At 45.0% G+C, this 25501-nt stretch overlaps 1 protein-coding gene across 4 annotated transcripts in view; it reads left to right on the top strand.

Moving 5' to 3' along the window:
* LOC119178514 (Ubr3 ubiquitin ligase) overlaps positions 1 to 25501 on the top strand; it is a 155701-nt gene that overhangs the window by 59420 nt on the left and 70780 nt on the right. For all 4 annotated transcript variants that reach the window (XM_037429720.2, XM_037429721.2, XM_075883514.1 and 1 more), the window contains exons 11-15: positions 905 to 1086; positions 2571 to 2704; positions 3739 to 3884; positions 18634 to 18800; positions 23650 to 23797. In XM_037429720.2, the coding sequence (XP_037285617.2) occupies positions 905 to 1086; positions 2571 to 2704; positions 3739 to 3884; positions 18634 to 18800; positions 23650 to 23797 (777 nt within the window). The remainder of the gene's footprint in view (positions 1 to 904; positions 1087 to 2570; positions 2705 to 3738; positions 3885 to 18633; positions 18801 to 23649; positions 23798 to 25501) is intronic.

The raw sequence follows: 25501 nt of genomic DNA, 5'->3' as shown, positions 1-25501 counted from the left end.
CATGAAACATAGTGTTTAGCAGGCCCCTCCTCGGAGTTCCGCGAGCCACTGATAAATTAATCTTGGTTCTGCGCTCTCCAATTCACTTGAATAAAACCGTGGTTCGATCAGTCTAAGGAACCTCCATTACCCACACCCGAGTGTCAGTAAGCGCATTCCTGTGTGTAACAGAAACGCACAAGCTGAGTGATCAATCCCGCGAGCAGCTCGTAGCCATCCAGACTGAAAATAGGCCTATATTTTCTCCTTTCGCATTTTTCCTGTTTGAGGATAGGGGCTGAAGGTAAGACAGCGGGCATGCTGCAGTCATTTGCAACAACGTAAGCTTGTGAGCAGGCACTCTGGACACTAGCCTATCTGAAGAATAAGCACAGGAATCAGCTGAATGTAGCAGCTGACATGCGGCAGGTCCTGAGTGTTACTGAGTCTTGCATCGATTTGTCGGTGCAAGGAAAGTGAGTTCAGTTACATCTCAGTGGATGAACTTTTTATATACCCTTGCTTTTTTATTTATTGCATGTGAATGTTGTAGCATAGCAGTATGAAAAGTGTTTGCATGAAAGTGGAAGGGGAGGATGTGTGGTTTTTTTTCTTGGTGCTTAAAGCTTAGCAGGTTTCCCTTGGACCAACATGCTTGAGAACCCCTGTGCTAGTGAATTGTCGGCTCTTCAGGGAACCCCAGGTTGTCAAAACTTCCAGAGCTCTCCACTTAATAGTTATATTGTGCATGATTATATTGCAGTTTGTGGGCATAAAACTCAAGCTTTTATTATTATTGCACTCATTGCGTTCTGCAATGTTCCCTTAAAAAAAAAAAAAAAACCTAGATTCAACCTACGCTGGTGGCTGATAGGAAATGCTGACTGACCATGAATTGCAGATGGCGGCGCTTTTCTGCTTGCAGGTGTCGTTCCATGAAATCCTTTGCGGCCTCTGGGCACGCAATGGGCTGCAGATCAAGGGGCAAGCCATGACGTACATTCAGTGCCACTTCTGCAACTCTATGGTGGATGCCGATCTCTTTCTGCTCCAGCTGTGTGCCACCCATCTCGATCCGGACTGGTTTATTTCCACTGTCTTCCAGAGGTGTGTGCGCGCGCGCGCGTGTGTGTGCATGTGCGTGCGTGTGTGCGTGCGTGCGTGCGTGCGTGTGTGTGTGTGTGTGTGTGTGTGTGTGTGTGTGTGTGTGTGTGTGTTGGAGCATGTGGAGCGGTTAAGGGGAGACACCACTTAAAAAAAAAAGTTTAGTTTGTGGTCTAGGGCAATGAAATTTTTGCTGTTTACATAGCTTTCTTGCTGATTTCAAACATGTGCTTATTTTATAGTTAGTTGCATCGCTTTCATTTTGTACCACGACAATGTGCAAAATATACACTTGTATGCCTATGAGACGAAGACGGCTCATATTGGTAACTGAAGAATGCAAATAACAATAAAGTGTGTATAAGACACTTTAATGAACAAGAAAAATTGTACTTATAGAAGTCTTGGAATGCTCAGCCCTTGCTAATTGCTAACTTTAAGCTCATAATAATTATATACGTGATATCAGGTACTGAAGGCAATAATTGCACTCCTCACATGTTAAGGAATATGTGGGAAAAATTTCATTTTGATCTGGCCATCAGAAGCACCAAAAACATGACATTGAAATTCAAGAAGTTGCCCAAAATTGCATCTTGAGAAAAACACGCATTAAACTTAGAAATGAATGCTCATCTATGTGGCAAAGATATGCTTTTTTAAATTATTTTCTTCATTGTGAGTGTTTTGAAAAGTATGATATTGAGTATGTGGCTTTTGGTGAACTTATTTGAAATGCAATGGAAAGCAGCCAGGTGAAAATTATGGGGGGACATTGATTTACTTTATAGAAAAGCCCAGCATATCGCTTTTGAAGTGCTATTTTCTATACCTAGGATTTTTGTGGAAAGATACTGCCACAAAGCCAATGAGTTATGTTTTCTAAAAGCTATTCGAAGTTTGAACTGTGGATTGTTCAGAAAGCCCATCAAATACTAATTAATTACCATACCAATTGGGGGTTATGTCAAATTAGATGTTATTGCTTTTTCGTGTGAATGCACTGTCTTCGGTCAGAACTCGTTCACCTGTCATGGAGTGGTACTTGGATTTTGTGCGGTTATCTCATTGGTAGTTTACACCTGTGTTAAGTGCTGTGCATTAAGTGGTGTGATGCACATCGTAATTATCAGGATAATGAAGGCACTTTGAATAATGAAAGCCAGTGCTTAGTACAAAGGGCTCTGACATATTGACAGAAAGTGGAACGTATTTTTATCATTATATCTTTCACCTAATCTTTCATTTGAGAACACGAGAGAAGACACACAGATCCAATGCATTACAGGAATCTGAATGACGCTAAGCTCATTCAAATTGGCAAAGCACCAGTATTGGTGGATGACAGGGGCACATTTTCGTCCACTGTAGCGTTTTGGCTTTTGCATCACCAATATGAAAGCAATGCACGAGTGTTAAAATTTGTTGAAAGCACGAGTGGCGGAAGCCACTCACTTGATGCTCTCTGCTTTCCTTTTGCCGATCAGGTTCCACGTTTGGGAGTGGCTGTCGCTGTCGCCCAATCGAACCAACTCTTTTCTGGAGCCGGACAAGGTGTTGCCCATGCTGGAGGCTGCGCTCACCTTTCTTGCCATGCTCTTCAGCGTCCGCACCAACCTGGGTGCGAACACACTCTTTGCTGCCACTTCTCTCACCATGTGTGGGCAGCTTGTGGCGGCATGATTCCAAATTTCACTCCTCAATATGTCGGCGATTGGTTGAAAAGGACACCGAAAAGAATTTTTCTGTAATAGTAAATTAACCTTTAACTATACCAAAAGCTGCCCTCTTCCAGTGAGAGGACAATCTTGTAAGCGAGAAAACATGAGAAGTGTGACTGACTGATAGCACTGTCTTTCAGGTTCCATCACTAACTCTATGGGACGTCATACGTATTAATGTCATCGTCCAGGGGTCATGTAATTCTTATCATTTATTTCTTTTCTTATCACTTATTTGTTATCATGTAATTCTTATCATTTATTTATTGGGTGCGGCTACCATGAATTTCATTCCTTGAGCAGGAGTGGGTTACCCATTCAGGGCAGATGCACTCGAAAAACGAACATGCATAAAATTTAGTGACGCAGGAATTCATACTGGTCTGACAAGTACGGTGAGTACTGCGTGGCCAAAAATTAACTTGTGTTATAGGGAAGCTTCAGGTGTAGTACGCAAACTTTAGGAGTATTTATTGAGCCACGCTAAGGGAATCTATGGTAAATGAGCACTTAAAGGAATGTGCTGTTGTAATGCGCGAGTCAATTTAGTGGCGTGGAAAACTCCGTGCAAAGTTAGTCGTACGTAGCCATGATTTTACATTTGCACACTTACAGGCAGATTAATGTTTGCTTTAGGAACAGGTTGTGTTTGTATAAAAAATTTATCTGTAATTTCGATGTTTCTACTTGTAGAATTTAGATTTAGCACTACTAGACACAAGTCTTCACTCAGACTGGGCCATATCGGTAAATGGTGACACATGTGAACAGTTTTTTTTTGTTGATGTTATTACTATATTAACGTTGATAAAAAAAAATCTGATGAAAAAATTCTTGTGCTTGTTCACCGTTGGTTGATGACACAACAGATGGCAGAAGAAGAACCCTGTTGCTCGCAGCCCCCTCTTTTTGATCAAGCGTGCACTTCCTGCAGGCATGAGTGAGGCAGAGGTGACTCGGCAGGAGATGGTGAGCCTGCTGTGCATGGGTGACCGCACGCACTCCCAGCTGATGGACCTGCTGCCCGAGAAGTGTGGCACCAGTGCCCACAGCCGGGACTTCGAGGCCTTCCTCGAGGAAGTAAGGGCTCTATGATCTTGTGCTGCCTCTGTGTGGTTGATGTGCTCGGATGAGGGGATGTTGGCGTTGGGCAACGCCTGTGCCTGCATCCTCCATCTCTAGTTCTGTGGTGCCACATGTTTGCAAAAGGCCCCTGCTCTTCAATGGAATGACGGATAGAGGTTACAGTGCTCGCTCGGCTGCTGGTTCAAGGGCTGCGGGTGCAATTCCTCCAATGACGGTCGCATTTCAATGGGGCCAAAATGTCAGAGGCTCGTGTGCTGTGGCGATATCGGTGCACGTTAAGGAATACCAGGTGCTCAAAATTTTTGGAGCCCTCTGGTATGGTGTCCCTCATAGTCATATTGTGGTTTTGGGATGTAAAGCCTTAACAATTATTACTGGATGGAAACTCAACAGTATCCACATAGCACTAGACAGCACGGTCTATATAGTTTGGCACCTCTGTCCATGGGAGTTAAAGCCAATCATCTTGAAGAGTATCGTGTAACTCTATTTATGTAGTGGCACAAGTGAAGTGATTTCGCATACTACACATCATTCTTTCTTGATGTGAACCCTCCCTTATCTAGTGGATAAAATCAAAATGTCTGAAAATCTTGGTGTATGAATTTATGAAGCACTTATCTTGCCCTTGAAATCTATGCTGTTGCTCCTGACCCAGTGATGTGGCAGTTCTTTAAAAGGAGAGCTGCATTTTCTACAGGAATATGAATTATGACTGGAAGTTGAGAGCGATATACAGTACGCAAAAGCAGGCTTGAAAACCTGAACCCAAGTATAACAAGAAAGACTACACAGTAAGGGGTTTAATGTGTTTAAGGATTCCTTGTTTAAGAGGGGACGTGGGTACTAAAAACTTGTTTTTCAATTTTTGGCTTAATCTCAACTAAACCCCATTATATGAGGTAATTTTTCATGCTGATTTCATATCAGCAATTTGTTTTTTAATAGCTTGAGTAGTTCAGGAAATATTAATGTTTCAATTTTAATTAACTGCCCATTTCTTATGGGACTTCGGCAATTTCACCCTATAAAAATGAAAAAGTAAAGGCATAGCCCCAATGCTGACGACTTGCTGTAGGGAATGATGCTATTTTTTTCATTTGAAGGCATTTTGTAGGCAAGAAAATGGACAAACACTTGTGATGAATATTTTATTCTAATTTCCTCTTACGATTATCTCTAATTGTAATTCTCAAACTGGTTCTAGAGAAATGAAAATACCATCACCCCCACGGTCATTTGAAGACAAATAAAATGATACCAAATTTGTCACTCTCACTGAAATATAACGTAGGAAAAACCCCCAAGGCTGAGTGAAATGTGCCAAAAAAACGAACTGAGAAAGACGCATTTGAAGTTTCTAGCAACTGTAACTTTTGCTGAAGTAAAGCTAAAGCAATATAAATGGCACCGTTTTGTAGCTCTATACGATAATGGCCATGCTAAATGTACCACTGTAACTTCGCAAAATATTTGTCACAGCTTGTTCTAAATATGGCATGGTCATGAGTGCATTTTACTCTTTGGTCGGTTCAGTGAGTTGCAAATGAAAGGAATGCACAAAATTTGAACATTACTGTTGCCCTCGCACATACGTTACACCTACACAATGTTCAGGTTGAAAGCACACAATGTTTATTTTCCATGAAATTGTCACTTTTTGCACGAGGAAAGTTCTACAGCAGACCAGGGTTGTAAGCAGGGTTCTGTGTTGGTTTGTGACGCTTTGCAAGTGTTGTCTTGGTTGCGTTGCTGTAGTGATGCTCTTGCTGCCTTTCCTGCAGCCTTTCTTTTGTCTTTTTCAAGGCTGCGACGAACCAGATTACAGCACGTGTTGTAGCCCAGTTTCTCAGCAATTTATATATTGTTCTTCGTCATGCCTTGGTTGAAATGGCTGATTGCTTCTGCAGCAGCCCTCTCAATGTTCCGCAACGATGCATGCTGGTTTTAGAGGCCTTTTGAGTGATCACCGCATTCCTGGCGCACTCAGCGGACTCGTCCTCAAAATAAAATGCCATGTCGATGCGGTCTTGGATGTTACAGGAAGTTAGAGATGATCTGACGACGAGACAATATGAGAAGATGCTGTAGCTGAGCTCCGTAGAGTGCACCGATTCGGACACAACAGGTGCCCATGGCTGCGCGCCATCTTCAAAATGCAGCGCTTGGGCCGCATCGGGCGAACTCAGTCGCAGGTTGTCGGCTTTCTGCTGCGACACATTCCACGGACACCTTCATTTCTTGCCGTACGCTTGGCGCGTCTTCTTCTTTAGATAAGCGTTACCAGTCATGCGGGCAAAAAGACGGAAAGTCGTTGCGTCGGTCGCGTAGCACAAACAGGAAGCAGACAGACATACGCGCGAAGCGGGAGCCAGCGGCGAACAAACAACAACCAGGAAGAGAAAAAAAATCCCAGCCAGCTTGGCTGCATTAGCCAATGGAAAGCAAAAGACGGGGGGGTTCGCCTGGCACACGTGCACACTGGTCAGTGAGTGATTGGGAAGGGAGCTTCGGAAAAGAGGCGAGGGCAGACGTTCCGTTCACGCGACGCCATTTTCAAGGGTCGCAAAATGCGCACAAAGAAATCAGCTTCAAAACAAGCTCAAGATGGTGGCAATCGGGAAGCTGCTTCGCAGGCATTAAATCGTGCCGCAAAGCAAGGAATGTTTATGAACCTGACATAGGCCATTTCAAAACTATCCTAGAATGTCTAGTGGATGTGCAGTTGCTAAGTGCCCACTGCACATAGTTCTTCCTTCAATAATGTCTGCGCGGTACCATGTTCACTTGATTTGATGCCTGGTGTGATTCCGGAATTCTGCCACACAGTGGTATTACATGCTCTAAGGAGACTTCTTTCACTACATGACATGCACCTAGTGTTTTTTTTTTTTTTTTTTTTTTTCAAAGTAGTTTCAAGCTACGAAGTGGCTGTTTGGTAGGCCTGCTTGCCCTAAATACTCCCTGGCTTCGATTCTCACGTTGAATCCAAAATTAATTTTTTTATTTTATTTGCATTTTCTCGATTTTTTTTTGGTCACGGACAAGATGATGATTTTTCACTCATAATCAACTACGCTGACACTGACGCTGGCATATCTGCAAAACAAGCTCTTTAAGGCTCTTCTGTTAATGTGTAAAGTGAGCATTCTCTTTGTACGTACATGTCAACTGAAAGGGCACTAATTTATTGAGTAGAAATTAATGCTGCTGTCAAGGCGTACAGTATCTAAGAAAAGGCAACCACAAAGGGCTTGAGCATACAATCCCAAGCAGGAACAGGAACACATCTGTTCCCAGTATCTGTTCTCGAGGAACTCTAAACATTTGCTCTATACGACAGAAACTTTATTTTTGCCTTCTTTGGAACGTCTTGCATGCAGGCAAGATACTTTGCCCTTCGTTTACAAATCAGAATTCGTAACTGTAAATCGAACTTGTCTCAGCTGGTTCCAGTTCAAATGGTTTAAGGAACGCATTCCCTGTTGCCTACTGACACTAGTTGAGAATGCATTCCCAGTTGGGAAAATATTCCCTGTCGGAAGCATATTCCCAGTTGGTAACAGGTCCCATTCCCCGTTGATGTCCAAATGTAAATGTACTCCAGCTGGCTCAAGTAATCTTGGACATCGAAATAATAATCATTCTAAGCACATCAAACACTGAAAAATGTTTCATGTAAAGTATTGAAATTTATTAATACACTTATACCTCAATATAACAAACCTGGATGTAACGAAGCAGCGATTGTAACAAAGTAAATTAAAAATTGTCTTGCAAGCGATATACTTTGATAATTAGTTTTTGGATATAAGAAACTTATTTTTGGTGTACGATGCAGCTTAGTTATAATGAGGTTTGAGTGTACTACAAAAAAAAAATATACATTACGCCGCCCTACAGGCAATAGCTGCTGTATAGCTGGCTTGAACCAGCACTGTGGTCCCGCATTCAGTGCAAAGCATTGCTGCGCTCAGCTTCTATTTGGTCCTGTATTTTTTTTATTTATATACTTATCAAGTTTTGTGCTGCAGCTGATGCATCTGTGCCATTCACCCGTCACCAACGGGGGAGCATTGCTGCAAAATGGGAGGCAACATGTTACATGCATGTCTCAGAAAAGCCGTATCATTTTAATGAACACAGCAGACCATCCTTCTAAAAATTCGCGCAACAAACACTATGTGCAGAGATTACCCCTCATTTAATCTGATTTCGTTAGGGTCTCTTACCTTGGCGGCAAAAACAAGACAAAAAAGCTACGAGCAGTAAGGCCAAAGCATCTTTATTTCTACTCCAATTCATGTGCCTACACATGAAACAGGTTTGGTAATATTCACTTGCTGGGCAAGTACGGGCCATTTAACGCTTTCCTTGTCACGGACTGGGCTACGTGCTTTTGCACAAGTATACTTCACAACTATTCAGCATGCCGTTCAATATACAAGTATTGCATGGCATTTATTTCCTGCGGTACTCCAAGACAAATAGTAGTATATTTACAAGCGTTCTGCACAAACCCATTTATAAACATAATACAGAATTCCAAAAGCAATTGTCTAGAATGTGACATTTAATTGTCTCAGCGCTCAACATTCTGCACTGCATTATACAGTCGATCCCGGATATATCCAACTTGCATATATTGAATTATTGGATATATTGAACAGTTGAGAAATCCTCTTGAATTTCCCATGCAAATGCGGAACGTGTGCACCTGTATATCGAACTCCCGCACAGCGGGACATTCGCTGTATGGAACGCTGTGTCGCGCTGAAGCCCAGAAAGTGCATTTTCCTAGGAAATATTGATCAATTTTCGGCCACTTTCTAACAAGTTCCGGTCCCTTTTCGCGTGCAGGTGACGAAAAGGCGGTGTTATTTCATCGCACTGACCTGGTTCGTTGCGTGGCACTTGCGAACGCACCTGTATATTTGACACCGGTTGCAGAGAGCACCAAAACGAGATTGCGAAGTGACTCTGTGGTCTCATTGCAACGTTCACATTCCCTTCCTTTCTTGTTTGAGCGTAATGGCATGCAAGCCTGAAAAGCATGGCCTTCGAGATGTGCAACCTTCTGACGTATTTTGTGCTTCTGGTTTTTTAAAACGTATATCTCAGAGGCTATGCTTTTTCAAGCTGTTCCCATTAAAGCAGCTGAAAGCAGCAGTTGCAGCAGTGACATGGGCATTGCAAACATGTTGACGGTGGGAACTCCATGACTCAGCAACATGGCTCGACGTTGTCATTTGAGCCTTGTAGACTTGCTTCATTCCCGATAAATCCTCATTCGGGAGTTGAACAAAATGTTGACCCGCACGTAGCAATAAAAATGATGACTTGCACTTTGAGCATAGTCAAGTAAAACACCGTCGTAAACCTTCATTGTGGGCCAGGGGACGGCTCCGGGTGCATCCTGACTTGGTGAATTCTGCGACTTATCAGCATTCCAGGCACCATCTCGCACAGTGAACAACTTCATCAGTGCAGATGACGACGTAGCCATTTCTTACTGCATCGATGCTGAGATCAAGGCTGCTGTTGCCGGTGCTGCAGAAGTGTACACGTGCTGTCATGAATATGCCATCTTTGCTACCGTCGATAACCAACTTTTGGCCGCGCTTACAAAGCTTGCGCCGGTGTGCTGTGCCAATCAACATTGTTGTTGTCGAGGGAGCTGAATTCACTTGTTTGAAAAGCTTCTGTGATATTGTCACGTGCTTGCCCAAGAAAGACGATGACAGTTGTGCATGTGCCACGAAGGACTACGAAATGGACGAAGAAGAACTCGCTTGCGCGTTCTAATTAAAAAGATCGACCTGCTTCTGGTGTCTCAGTCTCTACGGCAAGACCTCTGTTTTGACGTCGTGACACTGGTGGAGGTGCTGGGTACAACCGGATGCAGGACAGTCTTGCTCGGACCCGTTCATCTAGTCCAGAGACCCAGCCCCTCGTCACGACTCCGGTGCACCGATTCAGTCGGCGCCTACTAGGCCTAAGTCCGGAGTCCGTACCTGTTCCGCCTCTAACCAGCATGGCAGCTCCTACCACATCCACGGCTACCCTTCCATCGCAGACCACACTTCCCTCCCAGGTGACTCTTGAACATCCTCGCGTTCCTGAAGTTTTTCATGGAGAAGAGTACGAGGATGTCGAGGACTGGCTCGAACAGTTCGAACGGGTCGCTGTATCTAACCACTGGAACGAACAGCACAAACTTGGCCGTGCATATTTCGCCCTGGAAGATAGCGCTTGCACGTGGTACGAGAACCACGAGGCTACTTTCCAATCTTGGGAAGATTTCCGCCGAAAGCTCCTCGCCACATTTTTGAACACGGACCGACGGGATCGCGCACAGCAACTGATTGAGGCTCGCGCACAAAAACCCAACGAAACAGCCGCCATGTACGCAGAGGGTATGATCCGTCTGTTTCGACGAGCTGACCCTGACATGCCCGAGGCGAAGAAGGTGCGTCACCTAATGCAGGGTGTCAAAGAACCAGTGTTTGCGGGCCTCGTACGAAATCCACCTACAACAGTAGATGAATTCATAAGAGAGGCGACTGTCATCGAGCGCGCACTGCGACAACGATACCGACACTTTGACCGCTGCCGAACCACACGGCAGTAAGTGCTGCACTGCCGTGTGTGAAAGTTCCCTGCGACAAATGATTAGGGAAATACTGCGTGAGGAACTTCGGGCCCTCTGCGTCCCTCCTACCCAACCGGCCGTCGCATCTGTTGCCGAAATCGTCCGCCAGGAGTTGAGGCAAGCCGTTACACCACCGGCGCCAAGTCCTGAGCCACATCCAGCGAGCTACGCTGATGTGGTCCGTCGCGTCGTCCTCCACCGTCATTTGTGGCGACATCCTTCCAGCCACGACCCGCGGCCGTACCTTGGTGGCAACGGGATTCCATGAGACGGCCACCAGTTCGCCGAACTGACTTGTGGCGCATGGCCGACCGTCGACCTATTTGCTTCCGCTGCGGAGACCTAGGTCACATTGCTCGCTATTGCCGTCATAGCGATTCCGGCTTCGGGAACTTTTCTCGTCCCGCTTCTTTCCGCTCTGAAGACCGTCGTGCCCACGATGCCGATCAACTGTCGACTGGCCAAGCAACTACACCGCGTCGCTGGCGATCTCCATCTCCTGCGCGTCACCGTGACTTCCCTCAGAGCTACGCGGACGTCACCAGAGGCCGTTCGCCTAGCCCGCGCCGGGGAAACTAACTGCTGCGACCTCCGGGGGCAAGGTTGCCAATCGTCGAGACACCGAAAAGTTCCCCCTATCATCGCAAGAAGGTATGACGACAACCACGACGATTACGACGACGAATACGACGACGAATACTAATGCCGGTGAAGTTGTACGTGCTGATCTTGGCGTTTTCATTGACGGACATTACGTTACAGCACTGTTCGACACTGGCGCCGACTTCTCAATCATGCGACAAGAACTCGCCGACCGCCTTAGAAAGGTAAAGACACCGTGGACAGGGCCACACATAAGGAGTGCTGGTGGTCAGCTGATGATTCCCACGGGTAAATGCACCGCTCGACTTCGCATTGGGGATTCTAGCTTCGTGGCCACTTTCGTCCTGTTGCCAGACTGCTGTAAAGAGCTAATTTTGGGCATGGATTTTCTTCGAGATCATGGCGCTATTATCAACATTCCTCAACGTATGGTGACGTTTTGCACACATCCGTATGTCGACGACAGCAGCGACGAACTACGCGGCAGTTTGCGAATAGCCGACGATGTGACGCTCCCACCGAGATCCTGCTGCCTTGTGTCTGTGTCCAGTGGGTGGCCTTCCTATAAGGATGTGGTAGTGGAGCACATAGTCGCTCTTTTGCTCACTCAAGTCATTTCCATCGTGAGAGGCATTCTAACGCTTACTGGTGGACAGGCAGAAGTGCTCCTTACAAACTTCAGCAACGAGCGCCGTCAAATCCAGAAGGGTACCGCAATTGCCTACTTCGTTGATATAGACCAAGCCGGGGATTGCTGTGCTTTGCAACCAGATGACGCGACAGTCCCTGCCTCGACAACTTTGTCGGTGGACATCTGCTCCACGCTACCGTCCTCTGATAGGAAGCGTCTGCTTGGACTTATACACCAATTCGAAGACTGCTTTTCGCGTACGTCAAAGGTCCAGCGGACACCATTGACCAAGCACCGCATCATCACCGAAGACAACACGCGACCGATTCGGCAGAACCCCTACCGTGTGGCTCCGAAAAAACGCGAGGAGATTCAGAAGCAAGTACAGAAGATGCTCGTGGATGACGTCATACAACCTTCGAAAAGTCCTTGGGCGTCCCCCGTGGTTTTGGTCAAGAAAAAAGACGGCAGCTTGCGTTTCTGTATTGATTATTGCAAGTTGAACCAAGTCACGAAGAAAGACGTCTATCCATTGCCTCGCATAGACGATTCACTCGATCGGCTGCGTCATGCGCGCTATTTCTCTTCAATGGACCTCCGAAGCGGCTACTGGCAGATAGAAGTCGACGAGAGAGATCGTGAAAAAACGGCCTTTGTGACGCCTGATGGCCTTTATGAATTTAAGGTGCTTCCTTTTGGGTTGTGCTCGGCGCCGGCCACTTTTCAGCGTCTCATGGACACCGTACTATCGGGCTTGAAGTGGCAAACATGCTTGGTCTATCTGGACGATGTTGTTGTATTCTCAGCATCATTCGAGGAACATCTCAGCCGTCTATCCACCGTACTCCAAGCCATACGCTCGGCCGGCCTGACTTTAAAACCAGAAAAATCTCATTTTGGTTTCAACGAACTCAGCTTCCTAGGCCACGTCGTCAGTCACGAGGGTGTTCGACCTGACCCGGCCAAAATAGACGCCGTAGCGCAATTTCCTGCACCCCGTGACAAAAAGGCTGTGAGACGCTTCTTAGGGTTGTGTGCCTATTACCGGCGATTTATCGAGGACTTTTCGTCTATTGCGGCGCCATGGACACGACTCACACGTGAGGACGTCCCCTTCTTTTGGGGTGAACAGGAGCAAATGGCATTCAATGAACTGCGACAACGCTTGCAAACACCTCCAGTCCTTGCGCACTTCGACCAGGACGCCCCTACAGTACTTCACACTGACGCCAGCAATGTAGGTCTAGGTGCCGTTCTGGTGCAGTGGCAAGACGGCTGTGAAAGAGTAATAGCCTACGCCAGCAGAACTCTCTCTCGCACGGAGGAGAACTACTCGACCACCGAGAAGGAGTGTCTCGCCGTGGTGTGGGCAGTCATCAAATTTCGTCCGTATTTGTACGGCCGCTCCTTCAAGGTTGTTAGCGACCATCACTCTTTGTGCTGGCTCACCAACCTTAAAGATCCATCTGGTCGTTTGGCGCGCTGGAGCCTAAGACTTCAAGAGTTTGACATGACCATCGTCTACAAATCTGGGAAGAGGCACACCGACGCCGACTGTCTCTCACGGTCGCCAGTGGAAACTGTCGCTCCTGATGACGAAAACATCGACGCGGCATTCTTGGGAGTTGTCAACACAGCCACTATTGCACGAGAGCAGCGCAGTGACCCTGAGCTGTTACCACTAATTGAATATTTAGAAGGACGACGTAAAGACGTGCCGTGGTTATTTGCTAGAGGACTGCCATCTTTTTGCTTGCGAAACGATGTTCTCTATAAGAAAAACTTCTCACCAACTGGTAACCCGCACTTGCTCGTCGTGCCTGCCTCTCTTCGAAAAGAAATTATGGAAGCGTGCCATGATGAAGCAACTTCTGGTCATCTAGGCTACACCAGAACATTGTGCCGACTACGATGCAAGTACTACTGGCCAAAGTTATCTGCTGCGGTTAACCATCACGTGCGAACGTGCACCGACTGCCAAAGACGCAAAGCGCCTCCCAGCAAGCCAGCCGGTCTTTTACATCCAGTCGAAGCACCAGAAAAGTCGTTCACCCAGATTGGAATGGATTTCCTGGGTCCCTTTCCAACTTCCACAACAGGGAACAGATGGATTATTGTGGTCACTAATTACCTGTCCCGTTATGCAGAGACTAAAGCTATGCAGCGTGGCACAGCAGCAGAAGCCGCTCAGTTTTTCATCAAAAACATCGTCCTTCGGCATGGCGCTCCGACAACAGTGATCACAGACAGAGGACCTGCTTTCACCGCAGAGCTTTTGGAGTCGGTTCTCAGACTCAGCGGTACAGCTCACCGGAGAACAACTGCATACCATCCGCAGACAAACGGACTGACGGAGCGCCTCAATAGGACCCTCACAGACATGATCAGTATGTACGTTGACACAGAACATAAAAACTGGGATCAGATATTGCCGTATGTGACCTTTGCTTATAACACCGCTCGACAAGAAACCACTGGAATGACACCGTTCAGTCTGATCTATGGTCGCGAAGTCACGACAACATTGGACCCCATGCTGCCGCATGAGTGTGACGACATCCATGTAGACGCCGAAGAATTCACTCAGCGTGCCGAAGAAGCCAGACAGCTCGCGCGCGTGCGCATCTGTCATCAGCAGCATCAAGATGCACAACGCTACGACAACCGACACAAGTTTGTTAGCTACTCACCAGGCGACAAAGTGTGGGTCTGGATTCTAATACGTCGACGTGGACTGTCTGAGAAACTGCTAAGACGGTACTTTGGTCCATACAGTGTCACGCGACGCTTGAACGACGTGAACTACGAAGTTGTTCCCGACACTAATTGTAGTTCTAAGCGCCAAAAGCGTTTGCTCGAAGTCGTGCACGTCGTGCGTATAAAACCATATTTATCGAGTTAATTAGCTCCCGGTTACCGTTTTCGTACGACCACTTCATACGCCTGGTAGAGCACCTAAGTTGCGCATCGGGACGATGCTTCTTTCGGAGGGAGGCAAATGTCACGTGCTTGCCCAAGAAAGACGATGACAGTTGTGCATGTGCCACGAAGGACTACGAAATGGACGAAGAAGAAGAACTCGCTTGCGCGTTCTAATTAAAAAGATCGACCTGCTTCTGGTGTCTCAGTCTCTACGGCAAGACCTCTGTTTTGACGTCGTGACAATATTGAGGATGACCGGAACTTGACTATGTGCAAGAAGCAAGACAAGGTCAAGGACTATTTTCATGCAAAATAATGTGCGGTAACTTGCAGTTCACACCTTGTTCTTCATTTTACTGTGAGAAAATTGTTATGTTAGCACTTGTAACGATTTTGAGGCCTGAATTGTTTTAATTTAGGCCTTAAATTCGCTTATTTTGTACTTCGAATTATCGATATATCGAACTATTTCGCGATCCCCTTCGAGTTTGATATATCCAAAATCGACTGTATCTGCATCCTCTCTAAGATGCTAAATAACTAGTACTCAAAGCATACAAGTTAGGCTTGTGCGAATAGTGAATTTTAGGTTCGAAGCAAACGGTGATTTAGGTCGAACAATTTTGAATTGAGTTCAAATCGTATATATGACATATTGAGAAAAGTGGGCATATTTATCATGACCTAACTAGTGTGCACAATATCTTTAAGAAATTGAAACAAGGCCTATGTGAAAACGCCGTTTCTATTGGTTTTTCTAGGAAATAGAAACAAGTTGAATAGTAGCAGATTGTGACTTTTGGTAGATTGCATGTGACCATCTGTAAAATACTTAAGGTTTTTAAATATTCTGTACTTAAGCAAATAAGCTGGGATAGCATGCTCGTAAAGTTCAAAAAAGAAAGAACAATCAATTTGAAGGTAATATGTTCATTTAATTTTGAAGTTGGGCTTTCTGGCAGTGTAGGCAGGCGTTTTCATGGCTTAGCACCTCTTTACTGCAGTGAAGTTAATTTTACAGTGGGTTACATGCAAAATAATGTATTTTTAAATGAGTGTTCTCACAGTTTAACACCCCTACACTAAAGTGAAACCAGTTTATGAGAGGGTTACATGCAATCTAATATACACTTATTTGTTCATTGTGAATACATAGAAATTTCCAATAGTTTATGTTCAAATTAAAGCGAGAATACTGTACTATTTGTTCCAATATTCAAAGCATTCGAATATTCGTACAAGCCTAATATAAGTGATATATTTACCTTCAAATAGCAGCATCGCGGTTAAGGCAGGCAGTGCATGCGCTTGATCCATACACGTTTGATCGCACACATTTGATCCATATGTCCATCTTGTCACAGGCTAAAACGGTTGTCCAGCGTATTCGTAAAGCGAAAGTCTTCCAGAGATCAATCTGTCGGACATTTGGACAAAATTTAATTTACATACAGCATGACTCCACATTATTTTTCACGTTCCACACGACTCCACAACTCAGCTGTGCGTCCATCGCTTGGTAGCTATTCCCTCGCCACATGTGCAGTACAAAACTAACATTGCTACGACTCCACAACTCAGCTGTGTGTCCATCGCTTGGTAGCTATTCCCTCGCCACATGTGCGGTACAAAACTAACATTGCTGTGTTTCTAAATTTTTTTGTATTTGTTATCCAGCTCTTTTCCTGCATTGTATATTGCAGAATTAGAACGAAATAATTCATTTCAGTTTATTTTATACATAATCTTTCATTACTGCTTCAGTGTTGAGTGTTTGAATGTATGAGATACGGCACTAATGTGATTGCTGTCGTGGTAGGGAGTCGCAGCTTTTGTAGCTCTTGGCTCTACCACGGCCGCTGAATGAAAAACAAGGTGCAGCCTACTGCGTTGCGTCGCTGTCAATGGGAAAACGTGTCTGGGCAGAGCTGACAGTTTTGGCCGCTTTTTTTGGGGAGGGTGCTGACCCTGCAGCCGTCGAAGCGGATGGCACTTCCTGTTTCAATGTGGTTGCGTGAGGATTTGTGCGTATCTGTGTGCTTTTATGCATGCTTTCTCGTGCTTAATTTGTGTGCTAACATGTGTGGGGGCAGCCTGCCTCATGTTTCCTGTGATCGAGTACAATTCTTTGGTGCACGCGTGTGTGGCAGGCTGTTTTTTAGGGGTGTGACGCCGGGAAGCTGTTGTGTACCGCTGAGATGCTTGAACACGAAGATGCTACATTGAAGCACAACGTATTCTACTGCGATCTACAGCTTCAAAAAGCGTATTGGGATGTGTGTTATTCGTAACAGAGCACTTATTTTTGTCACAAATGAGCGCCGCCGCCTCTAGACAACAGCATCGAATCGCCCTGCCAAACGTTCCCTGTGTGCGCAATGTGTGCTTTTGCGGTGCGCAACGGTGGGCCGATACGTCAGCCCTTGGAATCTGGGGATTGCCTCCCCAGATTACATGGGGATTGCCTCCCCATGAACGGAATCGGTTACCCTTTTCATTTCATGTGAGTTAAACGGGCAGCATTCATGGAGAGTATGGAGGCCTATTACTCTACGAATTATTGGCCCTCCTAGGGCACATTGTTCACATATGTGGTGTAATAGGTACTCCTAATAAAGAATCAGAACCGAACCTGTGATATGCCGCTACGGAACGAGTTATTTACGGCGTACTTTGCCGCTTAGAAAATGCGTATGAAAGCGTTTCTCCTAGTAGAAGCGGTGGAGCCAGAGCGAACACGAGGTGAACTAAGCCCGTCCCGCCGCTTCGGCGGCACATAGCAGGCCGCACTTTGGTTCTTTATTTAGCGGCCATGGCTCTACTCCATATTTCGTCATTGTACAGAAGTAATCGCTGTGCTGCGCACAACACTGTCCAGCAGGCATGGTCCCAGCGAGACAGCAGTAACATTTAACACCCCGACACCAATCGGGCCGCGGTGGAAGTTAAAGGTTGACAGCCGCTTTTTAATATTAGTTAAATGTACAGATGCTCAAAAAAGTGTACGTTTAGTGCATTGTGTTGCGCACTTTCGCTACGGAATATTCTATGATAATATGAGCTAAAGAATACATATTAGGTCAGGTAAGACTATTTATATGTGTAGCGGATGACGCCTAAACGAGAGAAGACTATTCATTTGAAAACGATGAGATGCCATTCTTTAAATTTCCGATCGTCCTCTCTTTTAATACTGACACTTAAAGTAGTACTGGGCCAGTAATCTGTTACTCTTTCAAGAGTAGGGTTCGAACAACTTTTGGATAAAACCGATTGGCTCATGTGCAGCAATACTACGTCGTTGACGTTCTAGTTCAATTTTTTTCTTCTTGCGGTGTCAAGTTTTCTTGTGGGGTCAAGAATCGTACAACCAGAACTGGTAGCATTTCCAGTTTAGGGTGCTACTTGGACTGCTTGCTTCTAATTTAACTGGTTATGGCTTTCAGCTGGCACCAGCTGCTTCCAGTTCAGCTGGTCATGGTTCTCGTAGGTGGCCAGTTGAGTTGTAACTGACACCAGCTGCCAACTGGTACCAGACACGACTGGAATTAACTGGGGCCAGTTTAGTTGTAACTGCTACCAGCTGCTAACTGGAACCAGTTGCAACTAAAATCACCTACAACCTGTTAGTTCCCAACAGGGACTAGTTGATCCCAGTTTATACCGGTTAAAACCAGTTGGATTCCGAGTTGCACATTTTCACCTGGGATTAGCGAGTCTTTTCATCAATTTCATATTGACTAATCATGATGGCGTGGTTACTGTGGTGTCATGCTGCCAAACACCTCATTTTAGGTTCACCCGACAAGGCATCATTTGCTTTAGGTTTTGTGTGCATGTTAGCTACACAGATGCCATTAATAATCATTAGCTAGCCACGACAGCATCTTTCATTGATGAGCGCTGATGTGACCTGTCTCGTCCTCTGCATGCAGGTAGCGCTCTACAAGCAACCAAACTTTGAGGCTGGAGGCAACTTGCTGCAAGGAATGTATGTGCCTCGAGGTTCAGTGTGGGAGCGGGAGTACGATCCAGTGCACGTCCTGCTGCGTGCTGTGCATCGCAAAGACTATCAGGCATCCATGGACCGATACACGCACTTGTGAGTGGGCATTTCCCACTTGTTTATAAAGTTCAGTGGTATCAGTGCATGTGGCAATCAATTATGTAATGTGCTTTGGGCTTGTGAAATTAGTGAGTTTTATGTTCTAATCAAATTCAAGTAGTATTGGTCACATATTGTAAGAAAAAATGGACGCATTGTTGACAAGGGATAATTCAGACTCCACGGGGAACATAATTAAGTCTGAGTTATCAAATTGTCCGAAAAAAAACGAATGCATAAAAAAGTGCATTTATTGACACCTCGGTGACCTGGTGCCCGGAGAAAGCTGTCAGTGCATTGGTGCACGCACTTCTGCTTACGTGCAACCAAGGCCCGTATTCACAAACGCTCCTTCACTCAAGGGCTCCCCTCGACTTGACGAAGTCAAGGTGGAGCGTGCTCCTCCACTCAAGGGGCCGCTGCGTTTCATGAACGCTCCTCCACACTTCCTTCGCCAAGGGAGGCCTTGGAAATGCTCCCTTCACTTGAGCGAACTGCATGCGCCGAGAAAAGCGCCTGATAACGAGAGTATTCGCTATTGTGGTTAAGAATTGCCTATCTATATACATTAAGAGAACGCCTTTTCTAGTTATTCTTTTTTCTAAATTGACATTACAGCAAAATACGTGCATTTAGAGTGGTAGTGTTGTTTCCCTAAGCCTTGTGCTGATAGAGTTAGCGAAACCCTCCTTTAAGTCTGGCAACAGTCGAACCCAGGCAGCTGAACGAACAGCTGATGGCATTTCGTCTGCTGCTGAACGTGTCTATTTGCTTAGTTTATTTTGTCTTGTATGCGTCTATTAATTGCAGTTTATATTTACGGTAGTGTTTGCGTGTGTGTCGTTTGAGAGCCTACTTTCGCCGGGGTGACTAACGAACTACGTGAGTGATGACAGAAAGCGCAATAGATGGTTTGTTGCTTTGTTTACTTTCGCTTTGCTGAGAGCCTTCTGATCACTAATGTAGCCACCGAATGTATAACGCGGTGGAATGAGTATTTTTTACTATATATCACAGTATGTTGGCGTGCTTTTAGCATTCACCATCGCATTATGTATAAGGATTACTCGTACGTAAATTCGTTCTCGCTACGGGAGTACGTGCACAGTTCCTAATTTCAGGGGCCTGTGCAATGTTTATTTTTTCATTTACTGCGAATTTCACCGTGGTGCTTTCGTAGTTGTTCCTCTGCCTATAATAGGAAATTTGAAAGACATTGCTCGCAACTGATATTCAAGGTTATACCAAAGTAGCGTTAAAAACTAGGCATGTTATACTCGTGGCTGAGCGTTCGAATTAGACTGCTACGCAAGTTAAGAAAAGCGATCGTGTGCCTTTCTTTCACTATTGGCGAAAAATGCATTTTAAAGTTGTTTTCTTCATTTAGTAACATATAGTCGGTTTAACAGGGACTGGTGTGTGTGTGTGTGTGTCAACTTTAACATTTTAAACTTCCAAGGAATAAGTTATTGTTTTTGAATTGTTTTTCTATTTGCCCTGCATTTGTGGATGCCTCTAATTTGACAGATTCGCATAGAAGCAACCTTTAAATTTGTGTAGCTTCCGTCTCCAAGTTCACACAGCGGCAACGTCTTAAATTTTTTCCCGTCTGCTTCATCTGCATGCTCAGAAGCACAATAGTTAGTGCATGAATGACCTTCGCACTAATGTTTTGGATTTTATTTGCAATATAACTACTGGAAATACCTGGAAATACCTTGGAAGAGGAGTGGTGCTGCTTTATATAAAACAAGTTAAATTTTTCTAGAACTGCTTTCCTGTAGAATCGGAGAAGTGGTTTTTGCAGTCCTGTCTCATCATGAAAAGACAAACACGACGATAATTATGTATTGATAAATGAACAAAACAGAAGTTGTGAATGGCAAATGGACCTTTATTACATGTGGCTGATGAGGAGCAACGTGGCATACATAAGAATGCAAATGAAAAGTGTTCATCAATCAAACATATGCAACCTACACACTGTAAAGATAAAGTACGAGCTCGGAGGACATCATAAATAAGATTAAGGAAGTAGACACCATAGCGCGCGTAATGCAGTGTAGCTGCACGCATTCACTGCTGTTTTTGTGCTTTTGTATACAGTCGTGCAAACTCTGCAATGCATTGATAATACGGCAGATTCTAGGAGGCCTTTTCTCTGTGTTCTTCTGTCGGCAGCTGGTCCCCTGCACAAAAGAGGCAAGAAATAATATTAGAAAAACGTAATAGCTTGGATACAAAAGCCGCATTTTTCTTTAATTCTAGCTGTGCACACATTCATTAGTATGTCTCGCTTTCAAGAACAGACATGGTTGAAGTATTGAGCTTTGACTATTTTGACACATGTTTGGCTCAGACACTTGGGCAGCTAACCAGGCATATGGGTATATAATTTCATTATCTAAGGGCCCCACTGCAGTCGAGGGTCCCACTGCAGTCGCTTGACTTTGGGACCCTCGTCTGCATACTACATTCTACGAATTTTGTATTTTGACTGAATGAATAAACTGAATAAACTGAACTGAATAATTGCACGAATCAGTGCCATAGCCAGCAATTCTTCTTCGGGGGGGGAGTAGGAATGGGGTTAAATTAAAAGAAACAATCACGCAAAGAGAGAGAAGAGAGAGAAAAAAAAGAAAGTTAGCACAGAGTGTTAGCTCTCTCTGACACGCGGTGCCACGCTTCCCCCTTTCCCGTCCCTGTCACGTAAACCCTTCTCCTTTCAACGCTGTGCGCGAAGACAGCAAAAGAAAAAAAACTGCAGTTGAGTGTTAGTTCTCTCTCAAATGCCGTCTGCTTCTCTCCGCGTGGAGACGCTTCTCCTTTCTCGTCATGTGCTGGCCATGCTGCAGCTGCGGCGCAGAGGGTAGTTGCTGAGATGCAGTCATTGTTGTCCCCGTTTTTAGAGGGTGTCGGTGCTGGACATTGCCGTGCACAACTTCTCTTGCCATGAGAATGCTGAAGCTGAAGTAGAAATGCTTTGCAAGCTGCGTGCGAAATTGACTCGCTGCAAGGCAAACGTGCGCAGACGTGCATCACTGATTACTTCAGTTAATGACGGATGTCCTGTGTTTGTGAATAAATGTAAGTCTTCAGAAACTTCCCCCTAGTGTGTTAGCTCAATGAGCATGCACAACTGAATGGTGAGCCCTCCGTTTGTTTTCACTAATTCTAACAAGTTTTCGGGCCCCTTCCAGTTCGAATGATTGAGATACGACTGTAGCCTCGTCGCAGTGGTCTAGTGGCTAAGGTACTCAGCTACTGGCCCGCAGGTCGCGGGTTCGAATCCTGGCTACGGCGGCTGCATTTCCGATGGAGGCGGAAATGTTGTAGGCCCGTGTGCTCAGATTTGGGTGCCCTTTAAAGAGCACCAGGTGGTCGAAATTTCCAGAACCCTCCACTGCGGCGTCTCTCATAATCGTATGGTGGTTTTGGGACGTTAAACCCCACATATCAATCGAGATTTGACTGTATTATAGAAAAAATTGGCATATTTGTATTTGTCATAACCTAACTAACCTGTACAATATTTTAAAAATTGAAACAAGGCCTGTGCAAATGCCTCCTTTTCTCTTTTTTCTCTTCTTTTTTCTCTCCCCCTCCTCCCCCGAAGGGAAGTGGAAACAAGTTTGAATAGTGACAGGATTAGGCTTTCAGATAATGCAAGGGATAACCTGTAAAATGTTACATTTTAAAATTTGCTATGCTTAGAGCATGTAAGCTGGTAAAAGAAGCTTTTAAACTTGATGAATCGATGCGACGGTAGTAGGTTCATTCAACGTTGGTGTGAAGCTTTGTGGCAGTGTGGATTTCTCTTGAATAGGTGTTTTCACGGCTTAGCATTTCTTCACTGCAGTGAAGTTACTTTTACAGAAGGTGTACACCTACGCGTTCATTTCGAGTACTTCGGAATTTTCAATAATAAAAAAAAAAATGTTGAATCAAATTGAACTCAAACACTGGAATACTTGAAGAATTTGGATATCCACTCAAGCCTAATTTTCTTGCATTGGGTGATGATAATTGATCTAAACAGGCTAGCGATTTAATGAAGTTGTTCAGTTTTTATCACATGGTCATATTGGAGCAGGAATATTAGCGATTTTCTTTCCATATTGTTCAGCTTTTAGACTAACTGTGATTGTGCTCAAGTTTTTAAGCGACACTTGTTCAACTTGTGAAGATCGAGCTTGTTTAACATAGCTTGTGACACTTAGTAAGCAACTTATGACATTAAGCTTGCTTAGTTTTATAAGTGACTTGCTTAGGCACATTCACTATTGCATGGTTGGATATCGGTTGTTTGTATATAACTGCAAAGCTCAGATAGAGGGACCGTCGCTCTAAAATTTTTTTCTGAAGTTCATCCTGGTGCTGCATTTCATGAAAGGCCATGGTGCCGGTGCACATTTTGTTTTTACCCAATGCTTCCCCAGCTCCTTCACTCTGGGCCACCCAGTATAATCCACCCCCGGTGCAGTTGGGGATTCTTGCCTTCAAGGAGACGCCCTGCCTTAAAATACTCGACACAAAAAATAGAAACACAAGACAAAGATGTTGCTGTGAGGTTTCATTATGCTTGTTCAATTTTGCATCTTCCATGATAGGTTTTGTGCTGCCTTTCATATTGCATAGAATACTGAAAGTTGCGCATTTGCCTCGATGTTGATTGCATTTATGGCACTTCTATGGGGTGACCTTAATACGAATGGGCAGTTATAGATTTCAATGCAGTTTTCTTATGCGTAACCCCCTCCTTGTCTCATCACTAGGTGCTGGTGTTGCTGATCAGTGACGATATTGTGGCAGTCAAAGGGAAGTGGCTTTGTTTGTCTCGCAGCATGCGCCAGAATGGACGGCTCAAGGGAAGTGCCACGCCCTGGCCCCCATTCCGGCTGCCTCGCAATGTGCACCCGGAGCTGGTGGACCCCCGCAAATTGCTGCAGTGCAAGACTATGCAGGCTGCTCTGTTCATCATCCTGTACAAGGTCAGCCTGCCATAGGTGGCCTCTCGGGCTGTCGTTTTTTTATTTTTTCTTCCACTCTTGCTTACCATACCATATTTACTCGAACCTAACGTGCACCCAATAGGGGTGTACAATGTTTGAATAGATAATTCTTGGTGAGTTAGCATGCAATGTTAGCAAAAAAAGCTTCAGAGTTTAAGGGAAAATACTCCTCGTAAAAAAATTTTCATGTTTTATGAGGAGCTTTTGTTGCCTAGGGCAATGAAATATTTACTATTTGCAGTTGATATACGATTTTCTGAACCGTCAAGGGACTGCAAAGACGTCCAGAAAATCGGGCAGTCCAGAAAAACGAATAAAGCAAGAATGCACATTTTTTAATAGGTATTTTTCGCTGATAGAGAGGGTTACCACAGGGGTACAGGATTCTCATCGCAATTCAGTAAATAATTGAGCTGTATAACTTAAAAAAAAGAGCAATGAAAGAGTCTGATGTAGCCAGTACCACCGCACGTGTAAACACATAGGTGCCAAAAAAAAAAGTCGCTTATTTTTGTTTGCATGGTGTTTCACTTGTCTCCGCAACAATGTCCGCCTTAATTTCCGCTAATGTCATGCTGTCGCTCTACAACCATGACAGTGTCGGGGCTCGTGTCAACTCCGAGGTCATTGGCTGTAGGCACTGCCTCGATGATCTCGGGGTCGTAGGCGTTGGAATCCTCCGTAACTTCATGAATAATTTTGTCATTGGTGAATTCCGCACACGTCTCGAGGTCTTCGTCAGTGTCTGTGAAGTCCTCAAGAGTTATCCCGGCTGGAATTGAAACACCGGCAGCGTGCAGATCATTGAAGGCAACATCTGTGGGTGGAAGTTTGTCGCACACGCTGTCCACTCTGGGTGAGACAGCCGTTTCGACGTCCACTACGAAGCTCGTTCGAAGAAAACAATTACGGAGCATCTGTTGCATAACCACCTTCCACGTGTCTGCAAACATGCTGACGGCAGACCATAGGTTAAATGTATAGCATTTCCCGCTGTCGGAGCGCACGCTGTACAGTACCATGCGGCTGTGACCACAGGTTTGACTAAGCTACGGCTACGGGTGGCAACAAATTGGCACCATATGCTGTTTTGGGGGTACGGCAGCCGCGGCGCCTTGGGTTCGAGGATATAAAAACAACTAAAATGGTGTCGTCGATAGTTATTTTGAGTCTGCTTTTAGCAGTGAAAAGTCTGAAAAAATCGAACGGTGAAAGCTATGAACGTCCGGAATTCGGGACCTTTTAATACGTTAACTTCATGAAAAACTTGACAGTGCCACAGATGAGTCTGGGAAATCAGGCATGTCCTGAATTGCGGGTGTTGGAGAAATCGAACGTCGTCTGTATTTAGGTTTTCATGCTGATTTCAAATATGTAATTGAGTTTTGTTTGAAGTTTCAGTTTTTGTTTTGTATCATGACAATGTGTAAAATACAGCTCCTTCTAGACACCCCTTTTCTACTACTACACTTTTATGTTTATGAGCCATTGGCGGTTGTAGCGGAGCCTGAAAGCAGCTTTGCTGCAATGTAGGTGTGATGGAGTGAGTAAGGGGGCTGTTGGGGCAAGTTGGTAAATGTTATCTTATGACAGTGCACACACATGAACACAAAAGAATTATGAAGAAACTGGCGACACGAGCACTCATGTTTTTTCCTTATTCGTTTGTGTTCGTATGGGGTG

Source organism: Rhipicephalus microplus, unplaced genomic scaffold (assembly GCF_043290135.1).
Source record: "Rhipicephalus microplus isolate Deutch F79 unplaced genomic scaffold, USDA_Rmic scaffold_18, whole genome shotgun sequence".
Taxonomy (NCBI): Eukaryota; Metazoa; Arthropoda; class Arachnida; order Ixodida; family Ixodidae; genus Rhipicephalus; species Rhipicephalus microplus.
The sequence above is the reverse complement of the archived record's forward strand: the minus strand, read 5'-3'. Positions and strand labels throughout refer to the sequence as shown.